Source organism: Ursus americanus, chromosome 3 (genome assembly GCF_024610735.1).
Source record: "Ursus americanus isolate L20-20 chromosome 3, mUrsAme1.1.p, whole genome shotgun sequence".
In the NCBI taxonomy this organism is placed as follows: domain Eukaryota; kingdom Metazoa; phylum Chordata; class Mammalia; order Carnivora; family Ursidae; genus Ursus; species Ursus americanus.
The window spans coordinates 40100173-40126690 of NC_142129.1; the positions used below are offsets into that span (position 1 = coordinate 40100173).

A 26518-nucleotide genomic window follows, 5' to 3' on the forward strand; every position below is an offset into this window, starting at 1 on the left:
GCATTACTGACCTTCAGTTTCACCTGCTGCTTTTGCCTCTGGCTCTCATTAGTAAACACCTTGGAAGAATCTCAGAATCGTTAATGGAAAATGATTAATGGAATCATTCTCCCTAGGGGTCAGCAGACTCATACGCCCTGAGACCTTTGCTAGAACTTCACTTTCTGGGGTCACCTATGCAAACATCTTATCTTCGTGGGCTATGATAGCTAAAAACTCATGTAGATTTAAAATGAGGAAGGCAACTCTCCTCACGTTCTGGAGGTTCTGAAAATCTACAAACAAACTAGAAAACATAGCCTCAAAACTAGCTGTGTGGTCAGTTAATCTCCCTGTGCTTCAAATCTCTCACCAGTACTTAATGTATCACAAAGCCTGCCATACCTGGAGTAGATGAAGCAGCAAATAAAATGTCCTAAGTACGCTGAAATGCACATTACAAATAACATGGGCTTTTGGAGTAAAAAATTTAATCTCTTACTGAACCATGTCATAGATCTGTGATTTGGGGCCTTAAGCTCTCTAAACCTTAACGTTCCTCCTTATAGAACAAGGGTAAGAACAAACACTTCCTCAAAAGATTCTTATGAGAAACTTCTTCATGGTAAATGTGAAGGTGACTTACTACCTATAATGTTCTGGGTTTTATTCACACACACGTGTACACCTAATGTATGATGATGGCTCACTTGCCCCTTTTTAACCCTCCTTTGCCCTTGGGAATGGCCACATTTTTTTTCTCCTGTGCTGTTCCAAGTCTGACTCTGTAGAAATTAAATGCTCTTGTACCTTCCTGGTCACAGTTTAACTGTATACATTTTACATCAGTAACAGTCTTTTCCGTGATTGTATCAGTAACGGTGAGCTTACATCTGATCATGCTGACTGGGCCCTATCCGGCTTGCTCTGGAGACTTTGCCTATCTCCACTCTGTGCTGATCTAGAATTTAGCTGTCAAGGGGCCATCTCATGCTGCTGTTGCTGTTGCTCCAGGAGCCCCCCACTCTTAATCATCACAGAATCCATCTGAGAAATGATCACAGAATCCATTCGAGAAATGGATCATTCGGATGGTCCAACTCAGAGAACACAGAGAAACTTGCAGCCACTCGTTTCAACTTGAGAAAAACAAGGTTCTAAAAAAATACACACACACACACACACACACCATCTTTTATTTTACCAGGAAGAAGGCATATTTTCTCTTTCAAGCAGTACTGCAAGAGGAAAATATTGCCCAGCTCTCGGCTAAACTAGTTCTACGTTAGGCATGCTTGAAACTCACTTGCAGAGTGCTTTGCCAATTCATGTAATTTTGAATGTCTGTTACATAATTCTCCCAAGTTCCTAGATGGGCTAGTGAAGGAGACTGAATCCCTTTCGCACATTTTTCAGATGAGGGAATTGAAACCCAGAAAGGGTAAACCACTGAAGGGCAGAAGCAGGTCGACAGGGGCTGAAATCCAAGCTCTGAGTCCTATGACATCAGAGGCTCTTGACGCTCTCCACTGCAGTGCCCCTGAAAGGAGCACCCAGGGGGAAGAGATGTTTTTACTTTAAAACATGTGTATTAAGGTATAATTCACATACTATGCAATTCACCCATTTAAAATGTATAACTCAGTGGCTTTTAGTATATTCCCAGAGATGGGCATCCATCCCCACGATGAATTTTAGAACGTTTTCAGCATACGAAAAAGGACCCTCGCACTTCTGAGCTGTCACCGCCCCAATATCTATCCTCCCCAGACCTAAGCAACCACTAATCTATTTTCTGTCTCCATGCGTTTACCTCTTCCGGACATTTCCTTTCTTTCACTTAGCATAATGTTCTTAATATCCATCCATGTTGTGGCATGTTGCTTCATTACTCTTCACAGCTGAATAATATTCTATTGCATGGATATAGCCCACTTAGTTCATTCATTTGTAAGTGGACATTTGGGTTGAATTGTTTCCACTTCTCAGCTATTTTAAATATCTCTATGAACATTCGTGTACAAGTTTTCGTGTGGATGTGTTTTTTTTTCTTTTGGGTATATACCTATGAGTGGACTTGTTGTATCATACGGCAACTGTATGTTGAACCATTTGCGGAACTGTCAGACCATTAACCAAGGTGGCCGCACCATTTTATGTTTCTACCAGCAGTGTATGACGATTCTAATATCTCCACATCAGTACTTGCTATTATCTGTCATTTTTAATATAGCATATCATAGTGGGTATGAAGTGGTATCTCCTTGTGGTTTTGATTTGCATTTCCTTAATAGCTAAAGAAGTTGAGCATGTGTTTATTGGCTATTCATATATCTTCTTTGGAGAAAATCTATTCAGATGCTTTCTTTAGGTGTTTGGTACTAGTCACCAGTGAAGCCATCTGGTTCTGGGCTTTTCTTTGGGGGAAGCTTTTGATTACTAATTCAATCTCTTGTTATACATCTATCCAGATTGTCTGTCTATTCTTGAGTCAGTTTTGGCAGCCTGTCTTTCTAGGAATTTGTCCATCTCATCTAGTTATCTAATTTGCTGACATCAGATGTCATGGTATTACCCCATGCTTCTTTTCATTTCTGTAAGGTCAATGTGGGGATATAGTTTTAAATTCCTACCTCAAAAGCATAGTATGTTTGAAGTTCCTGCTTTATTGTAGAAAAAAAAAAAGTCCTATGAATAGATCTATGGTAATACAAAAGTAATATTTACATTATTTACTATTGAGCACAAATGAAGTCCTAGAGAGATTTCCCCGTATTTATCCTGTTCTTCCACTACCCTGTCCTCCAAGCAAGGTGTGGGTAGCCCAGTTTGAGATAAGCATGACAAGATAAATTCTCACCAGGGAGAGATTCCCAACTCTTCCCAGGACGGCCCATCTGTCCTAATTGTGCTAAGGTTCTAATTCCCAAGGTTTCACAGTGGACTCACAAACTGGAAAAACAGGACTAGAGAGTTCACAAGTTTCATTGTACAGATCAATCCACAAAGCATCCCTGTACTGTCACAATGGAGAGGAAGGAGATTGGTTTGTGTGTGTGTATGTGTTGTGTGTTTGTGTGCGTTGGTGGGGAGTGTCTGTGTGTCTGTGTTCTCTGGGGTAGATGGAAGTGCAGAGATCTTGACAGTCTCCTAATTCTGGAATACCAAGGCCAAAAATAAATAGCCAAAATGCGATCTTTTTTTCCCAAATGAACACGAAAGAAGAGCATTTTTAACAAAGCTGTATTTCATATTGTTTACTTTAAAGTGAGTCCTATTTCTTTTATTTCAACAAAGGAGATCTTAAGCAACATTCAGAGGTTCCTTGATATACAAAAGAAAATAAAACCCAAAAATTTAACTGTATTTTTGTAATAAACTGGTGATGTTTATCATATATGGTAAACAAAGTGGCATTCACATAAACCTAAGATGATGTTTTAATGAATACATTAACTGTAACATTTCCCCTAAACCCTTATAATCACTTGAATTAATGATAAATTATTCAGCATCAATTCCTAGTAAAGATTATTTTTAACTCATGTGTTAAAGTCATCAGAATAAAAAATAATCTATTTCCCCTTCTTTATTTCTTCTTAGAGAAGCTGTTCTTGAAGACCACCTGCTATTTAGTGATAAGAATGTTTGGACCGGACATCATAAAACTGTGAGTATGCTGGCACATTAACCTGGGTCAGTTGCGGGGACGTGGGGGCAACAGGAAAGCTGCCAGGCAGCCGGTTCCCCTTCCAGCAGGATGTACTCACCGAACAAGGGCTTGAGCTGTGTTTCTGTTCTTGTTAGTAGTGGAACATTCAGACCTGACTCAGATCTGTTGTCCCCCAAAAGCTCCCCTTGGGTCACAGTGTGGCCCCTGGCTCGATTTCTCAAGAGCCTTTCAGAAGGAATTTTACCAAGAAGTAAGCAGAGCCTACGTCCGGACCTAAGCATTTAGCCCCTTCTCCTGAGCTCCCCAAAGAGTCCCAGCCTTTCTCTTCTCTCCCAGCTTGGGTCCCAGGCTATGTTCTTAGGTTCTTCTCCTCTCTCCTCCCTCACGGGCTTCCTGGCCCTCTCCGCTTCCCTAGCCCCAGCTGGTGCCCCTCAGAATCCCGCACAGGTGCCGTTATAATCTGTCTGCTTCCTTCATTCTCTTATGTTTCTTTCCTTTTTGAGCTTAGGTGCACTGGATCAGATAAATCATATTCCTTCCTATTCAGGACATTTTCTCATCAAGGATCCATACATGGCTTTCTTATATTTATTATTTAGTTATTTATTAACTTTGAATAATGTGATTAGCTTCCAAACCCACCATCCCAAACTAAGTCTAGAAACTTGGTTATAATTTAACCATCCAGTCCCTCTGCCATTCATTCTCATGCTTTTCTCCATCCGTGTAATAAAACCCATGTTCATCTTTCTCTTGCTTTCCTTTTTCTGTAGTTTTAGTATATATGTATATATACTTATGTTAATATATTATGTTAAATTTCTATATGTATTTATGCTAATAATTGATAATGACATATTAATTACAATTAGCATATAAGAAGTATATGTCAATATAATGTAGAAAAGTAATCTTAATAGAATATTAATGGATTAATATCTTAATGATTAATAATTATAATTAATGGTAATATAATTACATAAAATAATTAGAATTTTACTGTATTTATTATATATATATTTCTTTAAAACATATTTTAGTTATTTCTTTAATTTATGAAGAGAGGATAACATTGAATATAATCTTTTGGGACCTACCACTTAGATTTATGTGTCTAAGTTTCATCCATAACATAACATAGTGTCATTGCTGTGGTTCATTCCCTCTGACTATATAGAATGTTGTGTCTCTACGAGAGTCTATTCTTTCACTCTCCCATATGGGTTTTCGGGTTGTTTACTGGTATTATGATGAATATTCTTACGTGATTCCTCTTTTATATGCCATTAAGCCTCAAAGCAGAGAGGCTCAGAGGCATCATTCCCCACAAGTAGGTAGCCTAGAGCTGCAGAATTTTAAAGACAAGAGGAACTTAAAATCATACGGTCCACAGTGGTAATCAGTGCTAGGGCTTGCTGTGCACCTGCCTGTATTAATATGTACCTCACTCTATTATGGTAAATGATTTCTGTTGAGCCCCAGACTGTGAGGGTTTGGAAGGCAGAGACGCTTTCTTTTTAACTCATACTTCCTAACTGGATTCTAGGCTTGCGGGCCTGCCCGTTGGCCTGCAGGTCAACAATCCGCATACTAGTTGGCCAAATATCTTTTAAATACCAGACTAATGTGGCACGAACATAAAATTCTTCAGTCTTCACACTTTTGCAGGATTCTGTAGTGACACACACAGGGCTATTTATAAATCAGTCCCTGAGGACATTTTCAGATTCATCCCTCCACACTCCAGATCACTTGTAATTCCCCACACACACCAAGAGGTTTTGGCCTCGGGACATTTGCATAAGGTGTTCCCCCTGCTTGGTGCATCCAAAACCTCCACCCCGGACAAATTCTACTTTTTTAGACCTCAGCTCCAGGGTCACTTCCTCTGGAAGCTTTCCTGACCCTCTGCAGGCTAAGATAGATGACATTCCCACTGCTGACACCACACACGCACGCATACACACACACACTCCTGGGACCCTGTGCAAACCCTAGCACAGCACGTACCACATCTTTGTGTAAATTCATCCTCCATGGACTTTTGTGAGTCACTAACTAGATTGAAAGCCTTCTGAGAGCCAGGACTGCATTTTATTCATCTCTGCATCTCTAGGTACTTAGCAAAATACTGAATACATGGAAGGAAGGAAGGAAGGAAGGAAGGAAGGAAGGAAGGAAGGAAGGAAGGAAGGAAGGAAGGAAGGAAAGAAGGAAGGAAAGAAGGAAAGGAGGGGAAATAGAAGGCTTTGTATCTTCAGGGCTTGGTGCTATATTTGAGTCTTCAGTATATATTGAAGGCCTGCCGTAAATGTTTGTTGAATTATTTTAAAAGAACAAAAGTATCACTACAGATGAGCTATGACTAGACTGCTCCAAAGAAATTGAATCTGCTTATATACCTAGTATGAGCCAGGTACTCTGGAGGAAATGTCAGCTTTACCAGACAGGTCCTGCTGGGTCTAGATCAGGGAACCTGAGAGGCAGGTGGGAAAAAGTCCCAGAAGCTAAAGAGGGCAATGCATGCAGATACTCAAAAGGGGGAGCCAAAGATTAGCTATCACGTGTGCTGGGAGTAAAAGGGCTGTGGACTGGATTGGTTGAGCAACCCATTGCTCTTCTGTAGCTGGCTGGAGAGTGGCAGATGCATGAGACATTTAAGCACAAGGATCAGAGAGGACAGACAGACACTATCCTAGGTACTGCAGATGTGAACTGTACAAGGGACAGTCCCCACCTCAAATGACAACAAATGAATACAAGGTGTTAGAGAAGAATGGTCCCAGCAAACCACCCAAAGAGGGCCACTCCCTGTGTATGGCCCTCTTTTTTTCTCCTTTGAGATGACTCAAATTCCTAAGATAACAAATTCTCATTAGTATGGGGTGGGCCATTTGAAGAAAGACACATGTAGTAAATCATCCCTCTTCATGGTTCTGTCCACCATTAGTTTGATTTGTGAGTAATTTTCAAGTACCCATATTAGTTGTTTGCTGATAGACATTTTTCCTTTTATTTATTTATTTATTTATTTTTTATTAATAATGATTTTTTATTATATTATGTTAGTCACCATACAGTACATCCCCGGTTTTCAATGTAAGGCTCGATGATTCATTAGTTGTGTATAACACCCAGTGCACCATGCAATATGTGCCCTCCTTACTACCCATCACTGGTCTATCCCATTCCCCCACCCCCCTCCCCTCTGTAACCCTCAGTTTGTTTCTCATAGTCCATAGTCTCTCATGTTTCATTCCCCCTTCTGATTACCCCCCCTTTCTTTATCCCTTTCTTCCCCTACTGATCATTCTAGTTCTTATGTTCCATAGATGAGAGAAATCATATGATAGTTGTCTTTCTCTGCTTGACTTATTTCACTAAGCATTATCTCCTCCAGTGCCGTCCATGTTGTAGCAAATGTTGAGAACTCATTCTTTCTGATTGCTGAGTAATATTCCATTGTATATATGGACCACAACTTCTTAATCCAGTCATCTGTTGCAGGGCATCTCGGCTCCTTCCACGATTTAGCTATTGTGGACATTGCTGCTATGAACATTGGGGTGCATATGGCCCTTCTCTTCACTACGTCTGTATCTTTGGGGTAAACACCCAGTAGTGCAATGGCTGGATCATAGGGTAGCTCAATTTTTAACTTTTTAAGGGACCTCCACACGGTTTTCCAGAGTGGCTGTACCAACTTGCATTCCCACCAACAATGTAGGAGGGATCCCCTTTCTCCACATCCTCTCCAACAATTGTTGTTTCTTGCCTTGTCTATTTTTGCCATTCTAACTGGCGTAAGGTGGTATCTCAGTGTGGTTTTGATTTGAATTTCCTTGATGGCTAATGATTTTGAACATTTTTTCATGTGTCTGTTAGCCATTTGTATGTCTTCATTGGAAAAGTGTCTGTTCATATCTTCTGCCCATTTTTTGATTTATTTGTTTCTCGTGTATTGAGTTTGAGAAGTTCTTTGTAGATCTTGGATACCAGTCCTTTATCTGTAGTGTCATTTGCAAATATATTCTCCCATTCCGCGGGCTGCCTCTTAGTTTTTCTGACTGTTTCCTTGGATGTGCAGAAACTTTTAATCTTGATGAAGTCCCATAAATTCATTTTATCTTTTGTTTCTCTTGCCTTTGGGGATGTGTCATGAAAAAGGTTGCTTTGGCTGATGTCGTAGAGGTTGCTGCCTATGTTCTCCTCTAGAATTTTGATGGATTCCTGTCTCACATCGAGGTCTTTCATCCATTTGGAGTTTATCTTTGTGTATGGTGTGAGATAGTGGTCAAGTTTCATTCTTTTGCATGTAGCTGTCCAATTTTCCCAGCACCATTTATTGAAGAGACTGTCTTTTTCCCACCGGATGTTTTTTCCTGCTTTATCAAATATTAGTTGCCCAAAGAGCTGAGGGTCCATTTCTGGGCTCTCTATTCTGTTCCATTGGTCTATGTGTCTGTTTTTGTGCCAGTACCATGCTGTCTTTGTGATCACAGCTTTGTAGTACAGCTCGAAATCCGGCATTGTGATGCCCCCAGCTTTGTTTTTCCTTTTCAACAGTTCCTTGGAGATTCGGGGTCTTTTCTGGTTCCATACAAATTTAAGGACTATTTGTTCCAGTTCTTTGAAAAACGTTCTCGGTATTTTGATCAGGATAGCATTGAAAGTGTAGATTGCTCTGGGTAGCATGGACATTTTAACTATGTTAATTCTTCCGATCCATGAGCATGGAATATCTTTCCATCTTTTTATGTCTTCCTCAATGTCTTTTAAGAGTGATTTATAGTTTCTAGAATAAAGGTCCTTTACGTCTCTGGTTAAGTTAATTCCAAGGTAACATATGGTTTTTGGTGCTATTGTAAATGGGATGGATTCCCTGATTTCTCTTTCTTCGTTCTCGTTATTCGTGTACAGAAATGCAACTGATTTCTGAGCATTGATTTTGTATCCCGCCACGTTACTGAATTGCTCTATAACTTCTAATAGTTTGGGAGTGGCTTCTTTTGGGTTTTCCATATAGAGTATCATGTCATCTGCGAAGAGAGACATTTTGACTTCTTCTTTGCCGATTTGAATACCTTTGATCCCTATTTGTTGTCTGATTGCTGTTGCAAGGACTTCTAGTACTATGTTGAATAATAGTGGCGAGAGTGGGCATCCTTGTCGTGTTCCTGATCTTAAGGGAAAGGCTTCCAGCTTTTCCCCATTGAGAATAATATTTGCAGTAGGCTTTTCATAGATGGCTTTTATGAGATTGAGAAATGTACCTTCTATTCCTACACTCTGAAGGGTTTTAATCAGGAAAGGATGCTGTATTTTGTCAAATGCTTTTTCGGCATCGATTGAGAGGATCATATGGTTCCTGAGTCTTTTCTTGTTGATATGATGTATCACGCTGATTGATTTGCGAATATTGAACCACGCTTGCATCCCAGGTATGAATCCCACTTGATCGTGGTGGATAATCCTTTTAATGAACTGTTGGATTCTATTAGCAAGTATCTTGTTGAGGATTTTGGCGTCCATATTCATTAGGGAAATCAGTCTGTAATTCTCCTTTTTGAGGGGGTCTTTGCCTGGTTTGGGGATCAAGGTAATATTGGCCTCATAGAATGAGTTTGGTAGCTTTCCTTCTGTTTCTATTTTTTGAAATAGCTTTAGGAGAATAGGTATTATTTCTTCTTTGAATGTTTGGTAGAATTCCCCAGGAAAACCGTCCGGGCCTGGAGTTTTGTTATTTGGAAGGTTGTTTATCACTGACTCAATTTCTTCATAATTAATTGGCCTGTTTAAGAAATCAATTTCTTCCTTTTTCAATCTTGGTAATTTATAGGTTTCCAGGAAGGATTCCATCTCTTCCAGATTGCTTAGTTTATTGGCATATAGCTGTTGATAAAAATTTCTAATAATCCTTCCAATTTCAATGGTGTTCGTCGTGACCTCTCCTTTTTCATTCATAATTTTAATAATCTGGGTCCTTTCTCTTTTCTTTTGGATAAGTCTTGCCAGTGGTCTGTCAATTTTATTGATTCTCTCCAAGAACCAGCTTCTAGTCCTGTTGATCTGCTCTACTGTACTTCTGGTTTCTGCTTGATTGATTTCAGCTTTAATTTTGGTCAACTGCTTCCTTGTGCGTGGATTAGGCCTGTCCCTCTGTTGCTGTTCCAGCTTCTTGAGGTGAGAATATAAAAACTGCATTTAAAATTTTTCTATTCTTTTGAGTGAGGCTTGGATGGCTATGTATTTCCCCCTTAGGACTGCCTTTGCAGTATCCCATAGGTTTTGGACTGTTGTATTTTCATTCTCATTGGTCTCCATAAATTGTTTAATTTGATTTTTGATTTCCTGGTTTATCGAGTCATTCCTGAGCAGGATGGTTCTTAGTCTCCAAGTGTTTGAGTTTCTTCCAAATTTTTCCTTGTGGTTGAGTTCCAATTTCAGAGCGTTGTGGTCTGAGAATATGCAGGGGATAATTTCAATCTTTTGGTATCGGCTGAGACCTGTTTTGTGTCCCAGAACATGGTCTATTCTTGAAAATGTTCCATGGGCATTAGAATAGAATGAGTATTCTTTGGTTCTGGGGTGTAGTGTTCTATATATATCTAAGAGGTCCAACTCGTCGAGTATGGCATTCAAAGCCTTTGATTCTTTGCTTAGTTTTTGCCAGGGTGTTCTGTCTATTTCTGAGAGTGGAGTGTTGAGGTCCCCTACTATTAATGTATTTTTATCTATATGTCTCTTTATTCTGGTTAAGAGTTGGCTTGTGTATCTTGCTGCTCCCCTGTTGGGGGCATATATATTTATAATTGTCATATCCACTTGTTGAATACTTCCTTTAAGAATAATATAGTGCCCATCTCTAACTATAGTCTGTAGTTTAAAATCCAATTTATCTGATATGAGAATTGCTACCCCAGCTTTCTTTTGAGGTCCATTTGCGTGAAAGATGGTACTCCATCCCCTTACTCTCTGTCTGAATGCATCTTTGGGTTCGAAATGAGTCTCTTGTAGACAGCAAATGGATGGGTCATTTCTTTTTATCCAATCTGCAACCCTGTGGCGTTTGAAACCAGAATTTAAACCATTAATGTTCAGGCTGAGTACTGAGAGATATGCTTTTAATTCTACCATGTTGTCAGTAAAGTCTTTGTTTGTATTGGCTGTGACTTTCTGTTTTGTATCACTCTTGGGGCCTTTTTACTTTTATAGAACCCCCCGTAATACCTCCTGTAGGGCTGGTTTCGTGGTTACGAAATTGGCTAGTGACTGTCGATTCTGAAATGTCTTTATTTCTCCATCAATTCTGAATGACAGCCTTGCTGGATAAAGGATCCTTGGCTGCATGTTTTTCTCTGAAAGAGCTTTAAAAATGCTCCCCCAACCCTTTCTCTCATTCCAGGTCTGTGTAGACAGGTCTGATGTAATTCTGATGCCTTTGCCTTGGTACGTGAGAAATTTCTTTGCCCTGGCCGCTTTCAATACTGTATCCTTGGATCTCATATTTGCGAGTTGCACTATGACGTGACGTGGTGTAGGTCTGTCATGGTTGAGCTTGGGAGGGGTCCTCTCTGCCTCTTGGACACGAATTTTTGTTTCCCTTGCTAGATTAGGGAAGTTTTCAGCTACAATTTGTTCAAATATCTCTTCTAGACCTCTGTTTTTCTCCACCCCCTCAGGGATGCCGATGATTCTAACATTGGATCGTTTCGTTGAGTCAGTAATCTCCCATAGCCAACATTCGTGGGCGTGGATTTTTTTAAGACCATCTTCTATTTTTATTTTTTCCTCTATTAACCCATCCTCCAATTCACTAACCCTTTCCTCCGCTTCCGTGACCCTGGCCGTCAGAGCCTCTAGTTTTGCCTGCATTTGGCTCATAGAATTTTTAATTTCTGTCAAATTCGCTCTCATTTCCGCCCTTAGGGATTGTATATTCTCAGTAATATTTTCCTGAATACTTTTTTCAAGTCTACTCATTATCTTGACCATTGTTACTCTGAATTCCATTTCTGATAATTTGGTTACATCCATATCCGTTACTTCTGTGGCAGAGGCCACTGACTCACTGTCTTTTCTTTGCTGGGGGGGGCTTCTCCTTCTTGTCATTCTGATGAAGAGAGGTTGCGGGGTTTCCAGAGCCCAAAATTATTGACTGGGTCCCAGGCCGTGTCCCTTGTTTTATAGGGATCTTAGAGATGTGGGCTTCTTCTTTAAAGATTTTATTTATTTACTTATCTGAGAGAGGGAGACAGACAGTCAGCAAGAACGAAACAGAAGCAGGGGAGTGAGAGAGGAAGAAGCAGGCTCCCAGCGGAGGAGCCCGATGAGGGACTCCTTTCCGGAACGCCGGGATCACGCCCTAAGCCGAAGACAGGCGCTCAATGACGGCGCCACCCAGGCGCCTCTGGTTGTGGGCTTCTTGATTTTTCAGCCTGCCTTCTGGGGGAGGGGCCTGCCGCGCCGATACTCAGGCAGCCCTGTTTGGTTAGAGTCTCCGTGTCCCCTGCGAGGGAGGATGGGGATTGGCACTCTCTGAGCCGGTATTTCCAGGCTTTTGTTCTCTGGCGGCTTTCCCTGGCGGCCGGCTATGCCTCTTCTGAGGGTCAGAGCAGCAGAGGCTGCATTGTCACAGAACAGAGGGATTGCGGCCCGTTCTCCACTGATGTTCTGGCCACTTTAACTCTGTTACTGTTGGTGCTGCTCAACCCTGCGGCGTCCCGGGATGTGCGCACCAACTCGGCGACCCTGCCCTCACTTCCAGGGCCCGCGCGTCTCTGTCCTTTGTGTTTCTAATGCCGCCAGCCACCGGGCCCGCTAGTCTCTGTCCTTTGTGTTTCTAATGCCGCCAGCCACCGGACGCCCCGCGCGCTCCCGGGTCTCCCGGTCTCAGTCTATGCCTGGTGAGCACACCTCGATTCAGGAGTTTCGTGAGAAGCCTGGTGGCGCGCGCACCCGGTTCAGGGTCTCTCAGTCTGCTGTTTCGCGGGTGCCGACCGCTAGTCCGCCCGCTCCCCCGTGCAGGTGGCCCGCCAGCCGCCCCGCGCGCGCTCCGGGAGTTCCCGGTCTCAGTCTGGATCCCGTGAGCACACTGGGATTCCGGTGTTCCGGGAGATGCCTGGTGGCGCGCGCGTTCACGGCTCACCGGTCTCAGTCCGCTCTCTCGCGGGTGCCCTCTGTGTGTCCGCCTGCTCCCCCGTGCAGGTGGCTGCCGCTTCCCGGCGCCCAAACGCGGCGGCTCCCTCCCTCTTCCATTTATCTTCCGATATCCGTGCACGGTTTATAGCTCCCCTCTTGGTACCTCAATACTCAGCGCTGGAGATGTTCATTTGTAGAGATCCAGATGCATCATCCTGCGTCTCAGGCTGATTCCGTGGTTATTTAGGCTGGTCTGGTACCATCCAGCTCGACTCAGGGGACCGGCTGAAAAAGGGGTCCCCTACTCCTCCGCCATCTTAACTCCCTCCCCCGACATTTTTCCTTTTAATAGTGCCAAACTATATAGTGCCTTCCTCTTCTTACGACTTGTTTTAATCAATCATTTACAGTTTTGGGTTGATATAGGTGCTGAAAGTGACAACCTTATGATTTAGTTTTACCTGAATTTCAGGCTTCCAGTATTAAATGTGTTTCCTAACCCAGAGGGCATCCCCCCTCATTATTTCATACCAGTCAATTCTCAATGATTCATGGACTAATTATTCAGCAATTACATTTCCTGCCCATCGGCAAGCCACAGGATGTTTTTGGGAAGTGGGACACCTGAGCACTCAGGCATTCCCCCAAGAACCTGGGTCATGCAGGGAGGGGCTCTTCCAGGAGCAGCCAGTGCTAGCCAGGGACCAGGTGCTGAGTCCTCCTCTACCTGGTTTTGACCTCCGTCATGCCATTGGTTGCCATAGCAAACCTGATCCTTGTCTTCTGTGTATCTCACCTTGCTTCCAGGGATTTATTTATGCTTTCCTCTAAATCATAAACTCTTGTATTCCAAACTAGGATCTCTCATCAGGAGAGATCTAAACTACTAACATTTTTTAGAAGAAAATGTGTAACAGGATTTATAACATAATATGCCTTAAATGTAATTAATGTATTTTTTAGACACCAAAAATACAAAACAATATCTGTGCCATTCACAAAATAATTATAGCAGTCCTCCCTATTCAGAGGGGATACATTCCAAGGACCCCCAGTAGATGCCTGAAACCAGATAGTACTGAACTATATATACTGTTTTTCCTATACATACATACATACTTGTGATAAAGTTTAATTTATAAATTAGGCACAGGAAATGATTAACAACAATAATAAAATAGAACAAGTATAACAATACACTGTAATATAAGTTATGTGAATGTGGTCTCTGTCTCTCTGTCTCTCTCTCTGAAAATATTTATTGCTCTGTACTCACCCTTCTTCTTGTGATGATGTGAGATGATAAAATGTCCACATGATAAGATGAAGGGAGGTGGATGACGAGGCATTGTGATGTATCATTAAGCTACTTTTGACCTTCAGACGATATGTTAGAAGGGGAATCATCTGCTCCCAGACCACAGCTGACCACTGGTCACTGCAACCTTGGAAAACAAAACCACAGATAGGAGGGGGACTACTGTGTAAGATTTGGGGAAATTAATAAATTCATAGTGTGCTTTGAGTGTGGTCCAGAAATGGGATATAAGTATTAAGTTGCATGAGGAAGATCTTCTTTCAGTGTTGTGAGTATATCTCTGTGACTATATATTAATATATAAACTTTCTTTGAAAGTGATGTGAAGGTCTGAATTTGAGAGCTTTCATGTGTGGAAGGCCCTGTCCTCACTCCCTGCCATAGGCTGTTACTTTGACTGTTAACCCTGACCTTGCTCCCCTCTTTTGATTTATGGTGATGATCATCGTCATTGACTTCATTCTACTATGATCCTAATTAGACTTGTTAATTAGCTCTGCCAAATGTGTTGATGTCTCCTCCCCCACCACCCCTGGTCCCCTACCACATGCCTCATTCCTGCACACCTCTGTACCAGTAAGGGTAGTAAAAGGAAGTGAATTAAAATGTGACTATTTTGGTCTTCTTGCTGCCGTTGGGTGGGAATGGTTATTATGAATTTGGAGATTTCCTGAGGATTTCACATGGTATGCATCACCTGGGCTTTCTGTCCCACGGCTGGTGAAGAGCACATATGCTGCTTTGCCACTTCTTTGCATCTTGTACATTCTAGTGGTCTTACACGTGTCTGGATTTATGAGACTCAGCATTTTCTATTCTTGTATGAAGGACCGTTTCTCACTTTCAGTCTTTTGATGATGAAACTCTGATCTTAGAGGACTCTGGAAAGAATACCACATACCTAGTTCTCCTCTCCTATTCCTCAGTGTAAAGACCATCAGCATCACTCTTTGACTGTGGGGACCCCATTTCCACTCTTGTAATCAAGTTCACTTACTTGAAATTGTGCTTTATCTGCAGAGAAAATGAGTAGGTCTTGGATATCATATGATTAGTTAGTGGTCCTGGATTACCACAGATGGGATATTGGCTGTAGGTTAAAAAAAAAAAAAAAAGGTTAAGCAGAGCCCTATTTATCACCCTCCTGAGCCCACTAAATATTAGACCCCCATAAAGACAGCAGTCATCAGTTAAATAAATGAACCATTAAGTTCAGAACCATTAAGTTACTGACCCTTAGTAGACATTAGTTTGCTAATGGACTTTATCTGCTATATACAGCTTGCCCCACAAATTAGAAGATGTGGCCTCCTTTTATACTTTAAGTTACCTTCCCCTCCACCTCTCATGAAGAAGCCCTGGGGCCAAGCAGATGACTCTCTTTTTCCCTCTTAACTCAAGTGCTCACAAAAGGTTAAGAGGCCATCTTGCCAGACCTCACACAGAGATGGAAATGGGACTTGGAAGTCACCACAAACACAGGGTAACATTCTCCCCAGGCTTCCTCACTGCATACACTGGGTTCTGATGTCTGAACCACATCCTACAGATTAGCTTTCCAACTGCTCAGTCCACGTGGCAGAAAATAACATTATAGTCCCAAGACACTACAGCTCCTGTTATTTTTTAAATTTTTTATTATGTTATGTTAGTCACCATACAGTACATCATTAGTTTCTGATGTAGTGTTCCATGACTCATTGTTTGCGTATAACACCCAGTGCTCCATGCAGTATGTGCCCTCCTTAATACCCATCACTGACCTAGCCCAATCCCCCACACCCCTCCCCTCTGAAGCCCTCAGTTTGTTTCCCAGAGTCCATAGTCTCTCGTGGTTCATTCCCCCTTCTGTTTACCCCCCCATTCTTCCTTTCCTTCTCCTACCGATCTCCCTGCTATTTCTTATGTTCCATAAATGAGTAAAACCATATGATAATTGTCTTTCTCTGCTTGACTTATTTCACTTAGCATAATCTCCTCCAGTCCCATCCATGTTGCCGCAAATGTTGTGTAATCATTCTTTCTGATGGCTGAGTAATAGTCCATTGTGTATATGGACCACATCTTCTTTATCCATTCATCTGTTAAAGGGCATCTCGGCTCCTTCCACAATTTAGCTATTGTGGACAATGCTGCTATGAACATTGGGATGCATATGGCCCTTCTTTTCACTACGACTGTAACTTTGGGGTAAATACCCAGTAGTGTAATTGCTGGGTCATAGGGTAGCTCTATTTATAACTTTTTGAGGGACCTCCACACTGTTTTCCAAAGGTGCTGTACCAACTTGCATTCCCACCAACAGTGTAAGAGGGTTCCCCTTTCTCCACATCCTCTCCAACATTTGTTGTTTCTCGCCTTGTCCATTTTTGCCATTCTAACTGGCGTACGGTGGTATCTCGATGTGGTTTTGATTTGCATTTCCCTGATGGCTGATGATTTTGAGCATTTTTTCATGTGTCAGCCATTTGTATGTCTTCATTGGAAAAGTGTCTTCATATCTTCTGCCCATTTTTTGATTTGATTATTTGTTTCTCGTGTATTGAGTTTGAGAAGTTCTTTATAGATCTTGGATACCAGCCTTTTATCTGTAGCATCATTCGCAAATATCTTCTCCCATTCTGTGGGATGCCTCTTAGTTTTGATGACTGTTTCCTTTGCTATGCAGAAGCTTTTTATCTTGATGAAGTCCCAAAAGTTCATTTTATCTTTTGTTTCTCCTGCCTTTGGAGATGTGTCATGAAAAAAGTTGCTGTGGCCGATGTCAAAGAGGTTACAGCCTATGTTCTCCTCTATGATTTTGATGGATTCCTGTCTCACATCGAGGTCTTTCATCCATTTGGAGTTTATCTTTGTGTATGGTGTGAGAGAGTGGTTAAGTTTCATTCTTTTGCATGTAGCTGTCCAATTTTCCCAACACCATTTATTGAAGAGACTGTCTTTTTTCCACTGGATGTTTTTTCCTGCTTTGTCAAAGATTAGTTGACCATAGAGCCAAGGGTCCATTTCTGGAGTCTCTATTCTGTTCCACTGGTCTATGTGTCTGTTTTTGTGCCCATACCATGCTGTCTTGGTGATCACAGCTTTGTAGTATAGCTTGAAATCAGGCAACATGATGTCCCCAGCTTTGTTTTTCCTTTTCAACATTTGCTTGGCGAATTGGGGCCTTTTCTGGTTCCACACAAATTTAAGGGCTGTTTGTTCCAGATCTTTGAAAAATGTCATCGGTATTTTGATCGGGATAGCATTGAAAGTGTAGAATGCTCTGGGTATCATAGACATTTTAACTACGTTTATTCTTCCGATCCATGAGCATGGAATGTTTTTCCATCTTTTTGTGTCTTCTTCAATGTCTTTCAACAGTGATCTGTAGTTTCTAGAATATAGATCCTTTACCTCTCTGGTTAAGTTAATTCCGAGGTATCATATGATTTTTGGTGCTATTGTAAATGGAATTGATTCCCTAATTTCTTTTTTTTTCAGTCTCATTGTTCATGTATAGAAATGCAACTGATTTCTGAGCAATGATTTTGTATCCTGCCACATTATTGTTCTATGAGTTCTAGTAATTTGGGGGTGGAGTCTTTTGGGTTTTCCATATAGAGTATCATGTCATCTGTGAAGAGAGACAGTTTGACTTCTTCTTTGCTGATTTGAATACCTTTTATTCTTTTTTGTAGTCTGATTGCTGTTGCAAGGACTTCTAGTACTATGTTGAACAATAATGGCAGGAGTGGGCATCCTTGTCATGTTCCTGATCTTAAGGGAAAGGCCTTCAGCTTTTCCTCATTGAGAATGATATTTGCTGTAGGCTTTTCATAGATGATTTTTATGAGATTGAGGAATGTACCCTCTATCCCTACACTGAAGTGTTTTAATCAGGAAAAGATGCTGTATTTTGTCAAATGATTTTTCTGCATCAATTGAGAGGATCATATGGTTCTTGACTCTTTTCTTGTTGATATGATCTATCACACTGATCGATATGCGAATGTTGAACCACATTTGCATCCCAGGGATGAATCCCACTTGGTCGTGATGGATAATCCTTTTAATGTACTGTTGGATCCTATTAGCAAGGATCTTGTTGAGAATTTTGGCATCCATATTCATCAGGGATATCGGTCTGTAATTCTCCTTATTGATGGGGTCTTTGCCTGGTTTGGGGATCAAGGTAATACTGGTCTCATAGAATGAGTTTGGTAGTTTTCCTTCTGTTTCTATTTTTTGAAACAGCTTCAGGAGAATAGGTATTATTTCTTCTTTGAATGTTTGGTAGAATTCCCCTGGGAATCCGTCAGGCCCTGGACTCCTGTTTTTGGGGAGGTTTTTGATCACTGCTTCAATCTCTTCATAATTAATCGGTCTGTTTAAATAATCAATTTCTTCCTGTTTCAGACTTGGTAGTTTATAGGTTTCCAGGAAGGCATCCATTTCTTCCAGGTTGTTTAATTTATTGGCATATAGTTGTTGATAATAGTTTCTAATGATTCTTTCTATTTCTTTGGTGTTGGTCGTGATCTCTCCCCTTTCATTCATAATTTTATTAATTTGGGTCCTTTCTCTATTCTTTTGGATAAGTCTGGCCTGTGGCTTATCGATCTTATTTATTCTTTCAAAGAACCAACTTCTAGTTTTGTTGATCTGCTCTACTGTGCTCCTGGTTTCTAATTCATTGATTTCTGCTCTAATCTTGGTCAACTGCCTTCTCATGTGTGGGTTAGGCCTGTTCTTCTGTTCCAGCTCCAGCTTCTTAAGGTGAGAATTCAAAAACTGCATTTTAGATTTTTCTGTTCCTTTGAGTGAGGCTTGGATGGCTATGTATTTTCCCCTTAGAACTGCCTTTGCAGTGTCCCATAGGTTTTTGATCGATGTGTTTTCGTTCTCATTGGTTTCCATAAATTGTTTAAGCTCTTCTTTAATTCTCTGGTTTACCCTATCACTCTTAAGCAGGATTGTTCTTAGTTTCCAAGTGTTTGAGTTTCTTCCTAATTTTTCCTTGTGGTTGAGTTCCAGTTTCAAAGCACTGTGGTCTTAGAATATGAAAGGAATCATCTTAGTCTTTTGGTATTGGTTGAGACCTGTTTTGTGACCCGGTATATGGTCTATTCTGGAGAAAGTTCCATGTGCATTCGAAAAGAATGAGTATTCTGTTGTTGTGGGGTGTAGTGTTCTGTACATATCTATGAGGTCCATCTGGTCCAGTATGTCATTCAAAGCTCTTGTTTCTTTGTTGATTTTCTCCTTAGGTGATCTGTCTATTGCTGAGAGTGGAGGGTTGAGGTCCCCTCCTATTAACGTATTATTATCTATATGTCTCTTTATTCTGGTTAAGGGTTGGCTTGTGTATCTAGCTGCTCCCCTGTTGGGGGCATAGATATTTATAATTGTCATATTCACTTGTTGGATGCATCCTTTAAGAATAATACAGTGTCCTTCTGTATCTCTAACTACAGTCTTTAGTTTAAAATCTAATCTGTGTGATATAAGAATTGCTACCCCAGCTTTCTTTTGAGGTCCATTGGCATGAAAAATGTTTTCCCATCCCTCTACTTTCAGTCTGGGTGTATCTTTAGGTTCAAAATGTGTCTCTTGTAGACAGCAAATGGATGTGTCATGTCTTTTTATCCAATCTGCAACCCTGTGGCGTTTATGGGAGCATTTAGGCCATTCACATTGAGAGTGATTATTGAGAGAGATGATTTTAATGATGTTATGTTGCCTGTGAAGCCTTTGTTTCTATAGATTGTAAATTTCTGTTCTGTATCACTCCTGGGGTCTTTTTACTTTTATAGAACCCCCCCCCCTTAATATTTCTTGTAGGGCTGGCTTGGTGGTCACATATTCTTTCAGTTTCTGCCGGTCTTGGAAGGTCCTTGTCTCTCCATCAATTCTGAATGACAGCCTTGCTGGATAAAGGATCCTTGGCTGCATGTTCTTCTCACTTAGTGCTCTGAATATGTCTTGCCAGCCCTTTCTGGCTTGCCAGTTCTCTGTAGACGGGTCTGATGTTATTCTGATGTTCCTCCCTCTGTAGGTGAGGATTCTCTTCCTCCTGGCCGCTTTCAAGATTATATCCTTGGATCTAATGTTTGCGAATTGTACTATTATGTGACGTGGTGTTGGTCTGTTCTCATTGATCTTGGGAGGGGTCCTCTCTGCCTCTTGGACACGAATGCTTGTTTCCTTCACCAGATTAGGGAACTTCTCAGCTAAAATTTGTTCAAATATCTCTTCTAGACCTCTCTCTTTCCCCACCCCCTCGGGGATGCCGATGATTCTGACATTGGAATGTTTCATTGAGTCAGTAATCTCTTGTAATCTACATTCTTGAGATTGGATTTTTTTGAGCCAAGTTCCCATTTTTTCCTTCTTTTCTATCATCCCATCTTCCAATTCACTAATTCGTTCTTCTGCCTCATTTACCCTGGTTGTCAGAGCATCCCGTTTAGACTGCATTTGATTCATACCCTTTTTAATTTCTGCAAAATTCACTCTCATTTCTGCCCTTAGAGATTCTGTATTCTTGTTAATATTTTTTTCAAGCCTACACATCATCTTGACCACTGTTACTCTGAACTCCATTTCTGACAGTTTGGTTATATCCATATACATTAGTTCTGTGGCAGAGGCCACAGTCTCTCTTTCTTTCCTTTGTTGAGGATTCCTCCTCCTTGTCATTCTGATGAGGAGAGTTTGTGGGGATGTACAGAGCCCAAATTATTGACCAGGACCCAGGCAATGTGCACTTGTTTTATAAGGACCTTAGAGATGTGGGCTTCTTGATTTTTCAGCCTGCCTTCTGGGGAAGGGGCCTGCCGCACTGATATTCAGGCAACCCTGTTTGGGTAGAGTTGCCCTGTTCCCTGCGAGGGGAGATGGGGATGGGCACAATGTGAACCGGTATTTCTGGGCCTTTGTTCTCTGGAGGCTTTCCCTGGTGGTTTTCTGTGACTCTTCTGAGAGTCAGAGCAGCAGTGGTTGTATCCTAGCCTCTGTCTCAGAACAGAGAGATTACAGTCTGCTCTCCACTGAGCTCTCCTGGCCACTTTAACTCTGTTTCTGTCAGTGCTGCTAAACCCCACAGCATCCCAGGTTGTGTGCCCCACAGCCACTCTCCCAGTCCTCACTCCCAGGGCCCACACATCTGTGTCCTTTGTGCTTCTAACACCGCCATCTGCCCCCAGTTCCCGTGCGCGCTCCCGAGCTCCCTGTTTCAGTGTGGTTCACGCGTGCTCTGGAGCTCCCAGTTTTCAGTCTGGTTCGAGTGAGCACTCCAGAGCTCTGGTTTTCAGTTTGGTTGCCCACACACACCTGAGCTCCCGGTCTCAGTCTGCTTTCTCAGTGGCTACCAGTCCACGAATCTGGCCCGCACCCCAGTGCAGGAGGCTACTGCTTCCCCGCCCCTGAGCACGGTGTCTCCCTCCCCCTTTTGTTTATCTTCCGATATGTGTGCGCAGATTCATGGCTCCCCGCTTCATACCTCAATACTCAGCACCGGAGATGTTTGTTTGTAGAGATCCAGATGTATCTTCCTGCATCTTGGGCTGATTTCGTGGGTGTTCAGGATGATCTGGTAGATCTCCAGCTCGATTCAGGGGCCCAGCTGAAAAAAGGTCCCCTACTCCTCCGCCATCTTTTTTCTTCCTCTCAGCCGTGTTATTCTGGGAACAGCCCAGGATGAAGCTGAAATCTTTAGTACTAATTCTAAATTTCCATAAGAGAGAATCTAACAGATCCTACTTGTCCAGTGTTGCCCAATGAGGTCCAATCAACTGATCAAGAGATAGGGAGTACAAACACAATTGCTAGGAACCTGCCCCGGTGGGTGAAGGGAGACAGTTAAATGATCATGTGAGCTGGGAGAAAACCCCAAAAAGTATCTTCTAAAATCTAGATCTGTTTTTCTAAGATTAGTCTCTAGATACTACCAACATGTATTTATGAATTCTTTTTGTTGTTTTGGTCTGGGTTCGGTTGGGCTTGAATCAATGATTTACTTGGAAAAGTTACTAAAAATCCATATTCTACTTGTTCCTTCATTTGAAGCAGCACATTGTTCTCATTCTTCTTAGTAAGAAGAGTTTGGGGAGTGTCAGGTAGAAAATGGATATGGAGGGTTTGTTTTAGCCCCTCCAAACTAGACATAAACCAAAATGTTTGAAGAACACTTTCCTTACACCATCCTTGGGGGGGCGGGGAAGTCAACTATATTGTATTTTCTTCCAAAAGAAATATATTTATTTTAAAGGGAAAGAAAGGATTTAGATTATGCCTAAAAAATAATTTTAGGTGTTTAAGACTTTATCACACATGATACTTTGCTGTAAGTCCTAGCAAACTTTAAAATATTGTTTCCATCAAATTATACCCCTGTCCATTTTTTCTTTCCCAGTTTTTCTTGTGGCTTCTCCTGAAAAGAATCACAGTGCCAGTGTGAGAGGCTGACCACAGCTCAGTGCTGTCCATCCCCCTTCCCACCTCCAGGACCTTATTCTAAACAGAGCAGAGAACAACACGGCAGGAGAGCCTTATGATCAGGCAGCTACATGGGGCTGGACTCAAACACGGTGTTAGAATCCATTCCGGGGATTTACCTTCCTTTGAAACAGGTTCTCCTAAATGCCCGAGAGATCTTAAATAGTCTTTGTTTTGTCCCCTTTCCCTCCAGGCTTAGCACAGATATGAATGCTGATGTGGTGTGTCATACCCTGGAGTTTTGTAAGCAGGACCCTGGCCAACCATTGTGTCATCTCTACCCGCTTCCCAAGGTGAGTGGGTTTTCACTTTGAATGTCAGATTATGGTGACATGCAAGCCCTTTGGAAATGTTGTAAAGGGAGGTTCAGCTTCACTGGCTCAGTGGTTTGGGAACAGAGAGAGGCCAGATGACATTTTCCATTACATCGTGTGAAATAATATTGTCCAGTTTCAACCTAGACCGCCCCCCCGCCATGCTGCCAAAGAATGTCTTTCCTACTTAACTATCATGGACTATAATCTAGAGCTGGCCGACAGTAAGTTGGAAATCTAACCAGCCAAGAAGAGAAGAGGTTAAATTTCTCTCTACCATTTAAAAATCAAGCAGGTCACTTTTATAGAAAGATAAACTCGGCCATTTTGCCCAGGACTTTCCTGGGATAAGCACTGAAAGTCCCACATCCTGGGAAAAACTGAGCAGTTGGTCACCCTAGTCTGAGCTTTATTGTTCTCACCCATAAAATGGGTATACTAAAATGCCTAAAATGCCTCCCTCATAGGTTTGTTGTGGGAGGTAAGTGAGCTAATACACCCAAAATGCTCAGCAGGATACCTGCTACATAAAAAAAAGTATTAATTAAAGTGGTAGCCAATATCATTATTATTCAGGATAACTCTTCAGAGCACCCTGTGTGCATTATATCAAGTTGGACAATTTTCAATTGGAAAGCAGCAGACAGGGCTGCAAATGTTGACAATATTCTCAGCACATTCTGAGTGAGAGTATAATATTAAATCTAGTTAGGCCTCAAAATATTGATTTTTCAGAAGCTTCCTATAAATAAAGTAAATAAAATAAAATTCTATGCCTTCTATTCCAGAATTATAGTTTTTTTGTGTATGGCACAATAGGTTTTTGTTTTATGTAAATTCCTTTTTTATTCTCATTGAAATAAAGTGAGTTTAACACTTTGTGGCCTAACCAATGAATGCTCTGCTGCCGACTGACAGCATTAAATATCATAACCTTTCCCCTTGAGAAGGAAGAGAGAGGTGCGAATACCTGGAGTATGAGTGCATGTCATGCTTCCTAGGTTATTGACTATGTGCCAATTACATTTCCCCAAATTCTTAGAAGCTTTGAAATCCAGTCGTTTCTAGAAGGGGTAGGCACTTTCAATTAAAAAAATTTTTTTCATGTGTTCATATGGCATGCGAATATGGTATCATAATATTCACCATTTGATAATGCACAGAGGAAACGTGTCTCTATGTACAAAGGCAAGCGATGCAGGTTTTTTGTCATTTCCTTAAATAAAAATCACGTTATATATACATCACACCGACAGTTATACATAGTCACAAGATGTTCAACTTTAAACTATCCCATGTAAAATGACATGCTTTATTTTCGTACCCTATGGAGTTTATACTCGGAATACCATTTCCTTGTCTTCCCATCACAACACCCTTTGCAATTCCTAACTCGGGAGCCTTTCAGCCGTCCTTCCTGGCTGGGAGGGAGGGGGAGGATTTCACCCTGGAAGTGCTCAGCTTGTACCCCAGCAGGGCATGCTCCCTGGTCAGCTTGACCTTCCCCCAGTTGCTGTTCTGGACCTTCTTCCTCCTTTTCAAATCCCCATCACCAGTCACCATCCCTACAAGTGTCCTAGAGGAGGGGCAGTTGGTGCAAACATGGACGGCTTCACTCTCTTCTGCCTCCAAGATTTCTTTAATAGCAACAACTGATGCTTCCTGAGGACTCACTGTCTTCCAGGGCACTGTGCTTACCCTTCACCTTATTTAGTCCCCCAGACAATTCCAGGGTGGAGTCACCATTGTCCATTATGACCCCTTTTTTAATGTTGTGGAAACTGGGGTAAAGAGGTTATGTAACTTGCTGAAGGTCACTCTCTTAGGAAAGAATAGAACTAGGATTCGTATCTCTATCCTACTGAGAGCAGTTGGTTAATCTCCTATCCGTTGTCAGTGTTTTGTTTTGTTTTTTTATAATTTTTATTGTTATGTTAGTCACCATGCAGTACATCCTTAGTTTTTGATGTAGTGTTCCGTGATTCATTGTCATTGTCAGTGTTTCTGAAAATCCTTCCCGGGTTGTCTCTTCACATCAGTCAGCTGAAATCCCACCACCACAAATAACCATGTCAAAATGTTGGACGTTTTCCTTTTAATTTTTAAATAAATTATTATTATTATATTTATTTTTTGAGAATTATGATATTGTATATGTAATTTTTATCCTACTTTTCCCCGTTAACATTACACTTTGAGCATGTATTTTTTTAATGATATATATCAGACCTTCTTTTCATTTCCATGGCACACAAATTACACCTACAAAGCAGGTGTGAATTAGTAGGGAGAATTACCTACCTACTACAGATGTACATAATTTCCAGCCTGCTGCCAGAAGCCTCCCTCATGACTGTCCCAGTCAATACCTACCCCTTAGTAAACTAAACCACGGATTAGTTCACTCATATAAAGTTCTGTTCTTGAATGTCATATAAATGGACTCATACAATATGGTCTTCCCTGTGTCTGGCTTCTTTTACCTGTGAGGTTCGTTGTGTTTTGTGTGTGTAATGGTACCACCACATGAAGGATTCCAACAGTCATCCTTTGATGTCACTCCTGCTCTAGCTTCCTAGTTAGTCCAACCCAATTCTGCTCTTGCCTGCTTTCCAAAAAAATTCTCCACCCTGATGCTAGAAAGGCCTTTTATGAGGTAAATTTGATCTTGGCACTCCACCTCTGTGCCTTGATGTGGAAAGCAATTTCTCCCTCATCCTTCAACTGAGTGGACTTCCCATCCTGCAGATCTCAGCTCACATGTTGCTTCTTCAGGGAGTGCATCCCTGACTCGTTCTACATACCCCTCTTGTCGAAGCTCTTGTAGGTCCCTCCACGGAACCCGCCTTGCTTTAAATGATAGACCCGGGTGATTGCCTGTCTATCCATCTCTCCCACTAGGCTGTCACCTGCAGGAGGACTCTGCCTTGGTCACTACCATACACCCAATGCCTCACATATAACAAAGAAGTATTTGTTGAATGAATAGACAAAGTGCCACTAGTTTCTCAATTGCAACACTGATGGAAATTCTGATTTCCCTTATTTCATGGGCACATTAATTTTCCCAGTGCCTATATCTGTGCCCAGATTATGATCTCTATATTGCCTACTCAGTGAGGTATACATTTTCACTTAGAGTTTCAGGATTCTCAAAAAGCCTTTCTAGACTTCATGGTTCTCTTGTGTATCCCCTGCTGCAGCCAAAATGGAGTGATTGACTCTTTCTTGAGCTCGCCTTAACCTTCCCACCTCTGTACCCTTCTTCTCAATCATTCCCTCCAGCCAGGACGCCCTGTCAATACCAGGCCCACCATCCGAGTTCATGTCTCAGTCACTTTCTCTGTAAAGTAATTTCGTATCCTCTCCACAAAATATAAACTGCTGCTCTCCACCAGCATCATAAATACCTTTCGAAGTACTATGATGTGCCAGTGTTGTTCTAAATGTTTTATGTACATGAGTCATTTACTCTTATGAAATAGGTATTGTTGTCTACATGTTATAGATGAGGGAAGTATGGCAGAGAGATATTAAAATATTAAGTTTACATAGATTTTCTTATTAAGATGTAAGCTTATCAAGGTGGCGGGTCTGCATCTTGCCCATCTTTGT

The 26518-nt window shown here is 41.6% G+C and overlaps 1 protein-coding gene across 3 annotated transcripts in view; it reads left to right on the top strand.

The window, feature by feature from the left end:
* AOAH (acyloxyacyl hydrolase) overlaps window positions 1-26518 on the top strand; it is a 250760-nt gene that overhangs the window by 101632 nt on the left and 122610 nt on the right. For all 3 annotated transcript variants that reach the window (XM_045792859.2, XM_045792860.2, XM_087860902.1), the window contains 2 exons: window positions 3583-3649; window positions 22783-22882. In XM_045792859.2, the coding sequence (XP_045648815.1) occupies window positions 3583-3649; window positions 22783-22882 (167 nt within the window). The remainder of the gene's footprint in view (window positions 1-3582; window positions 3650-22782; window positions 22883-26518) is intronic.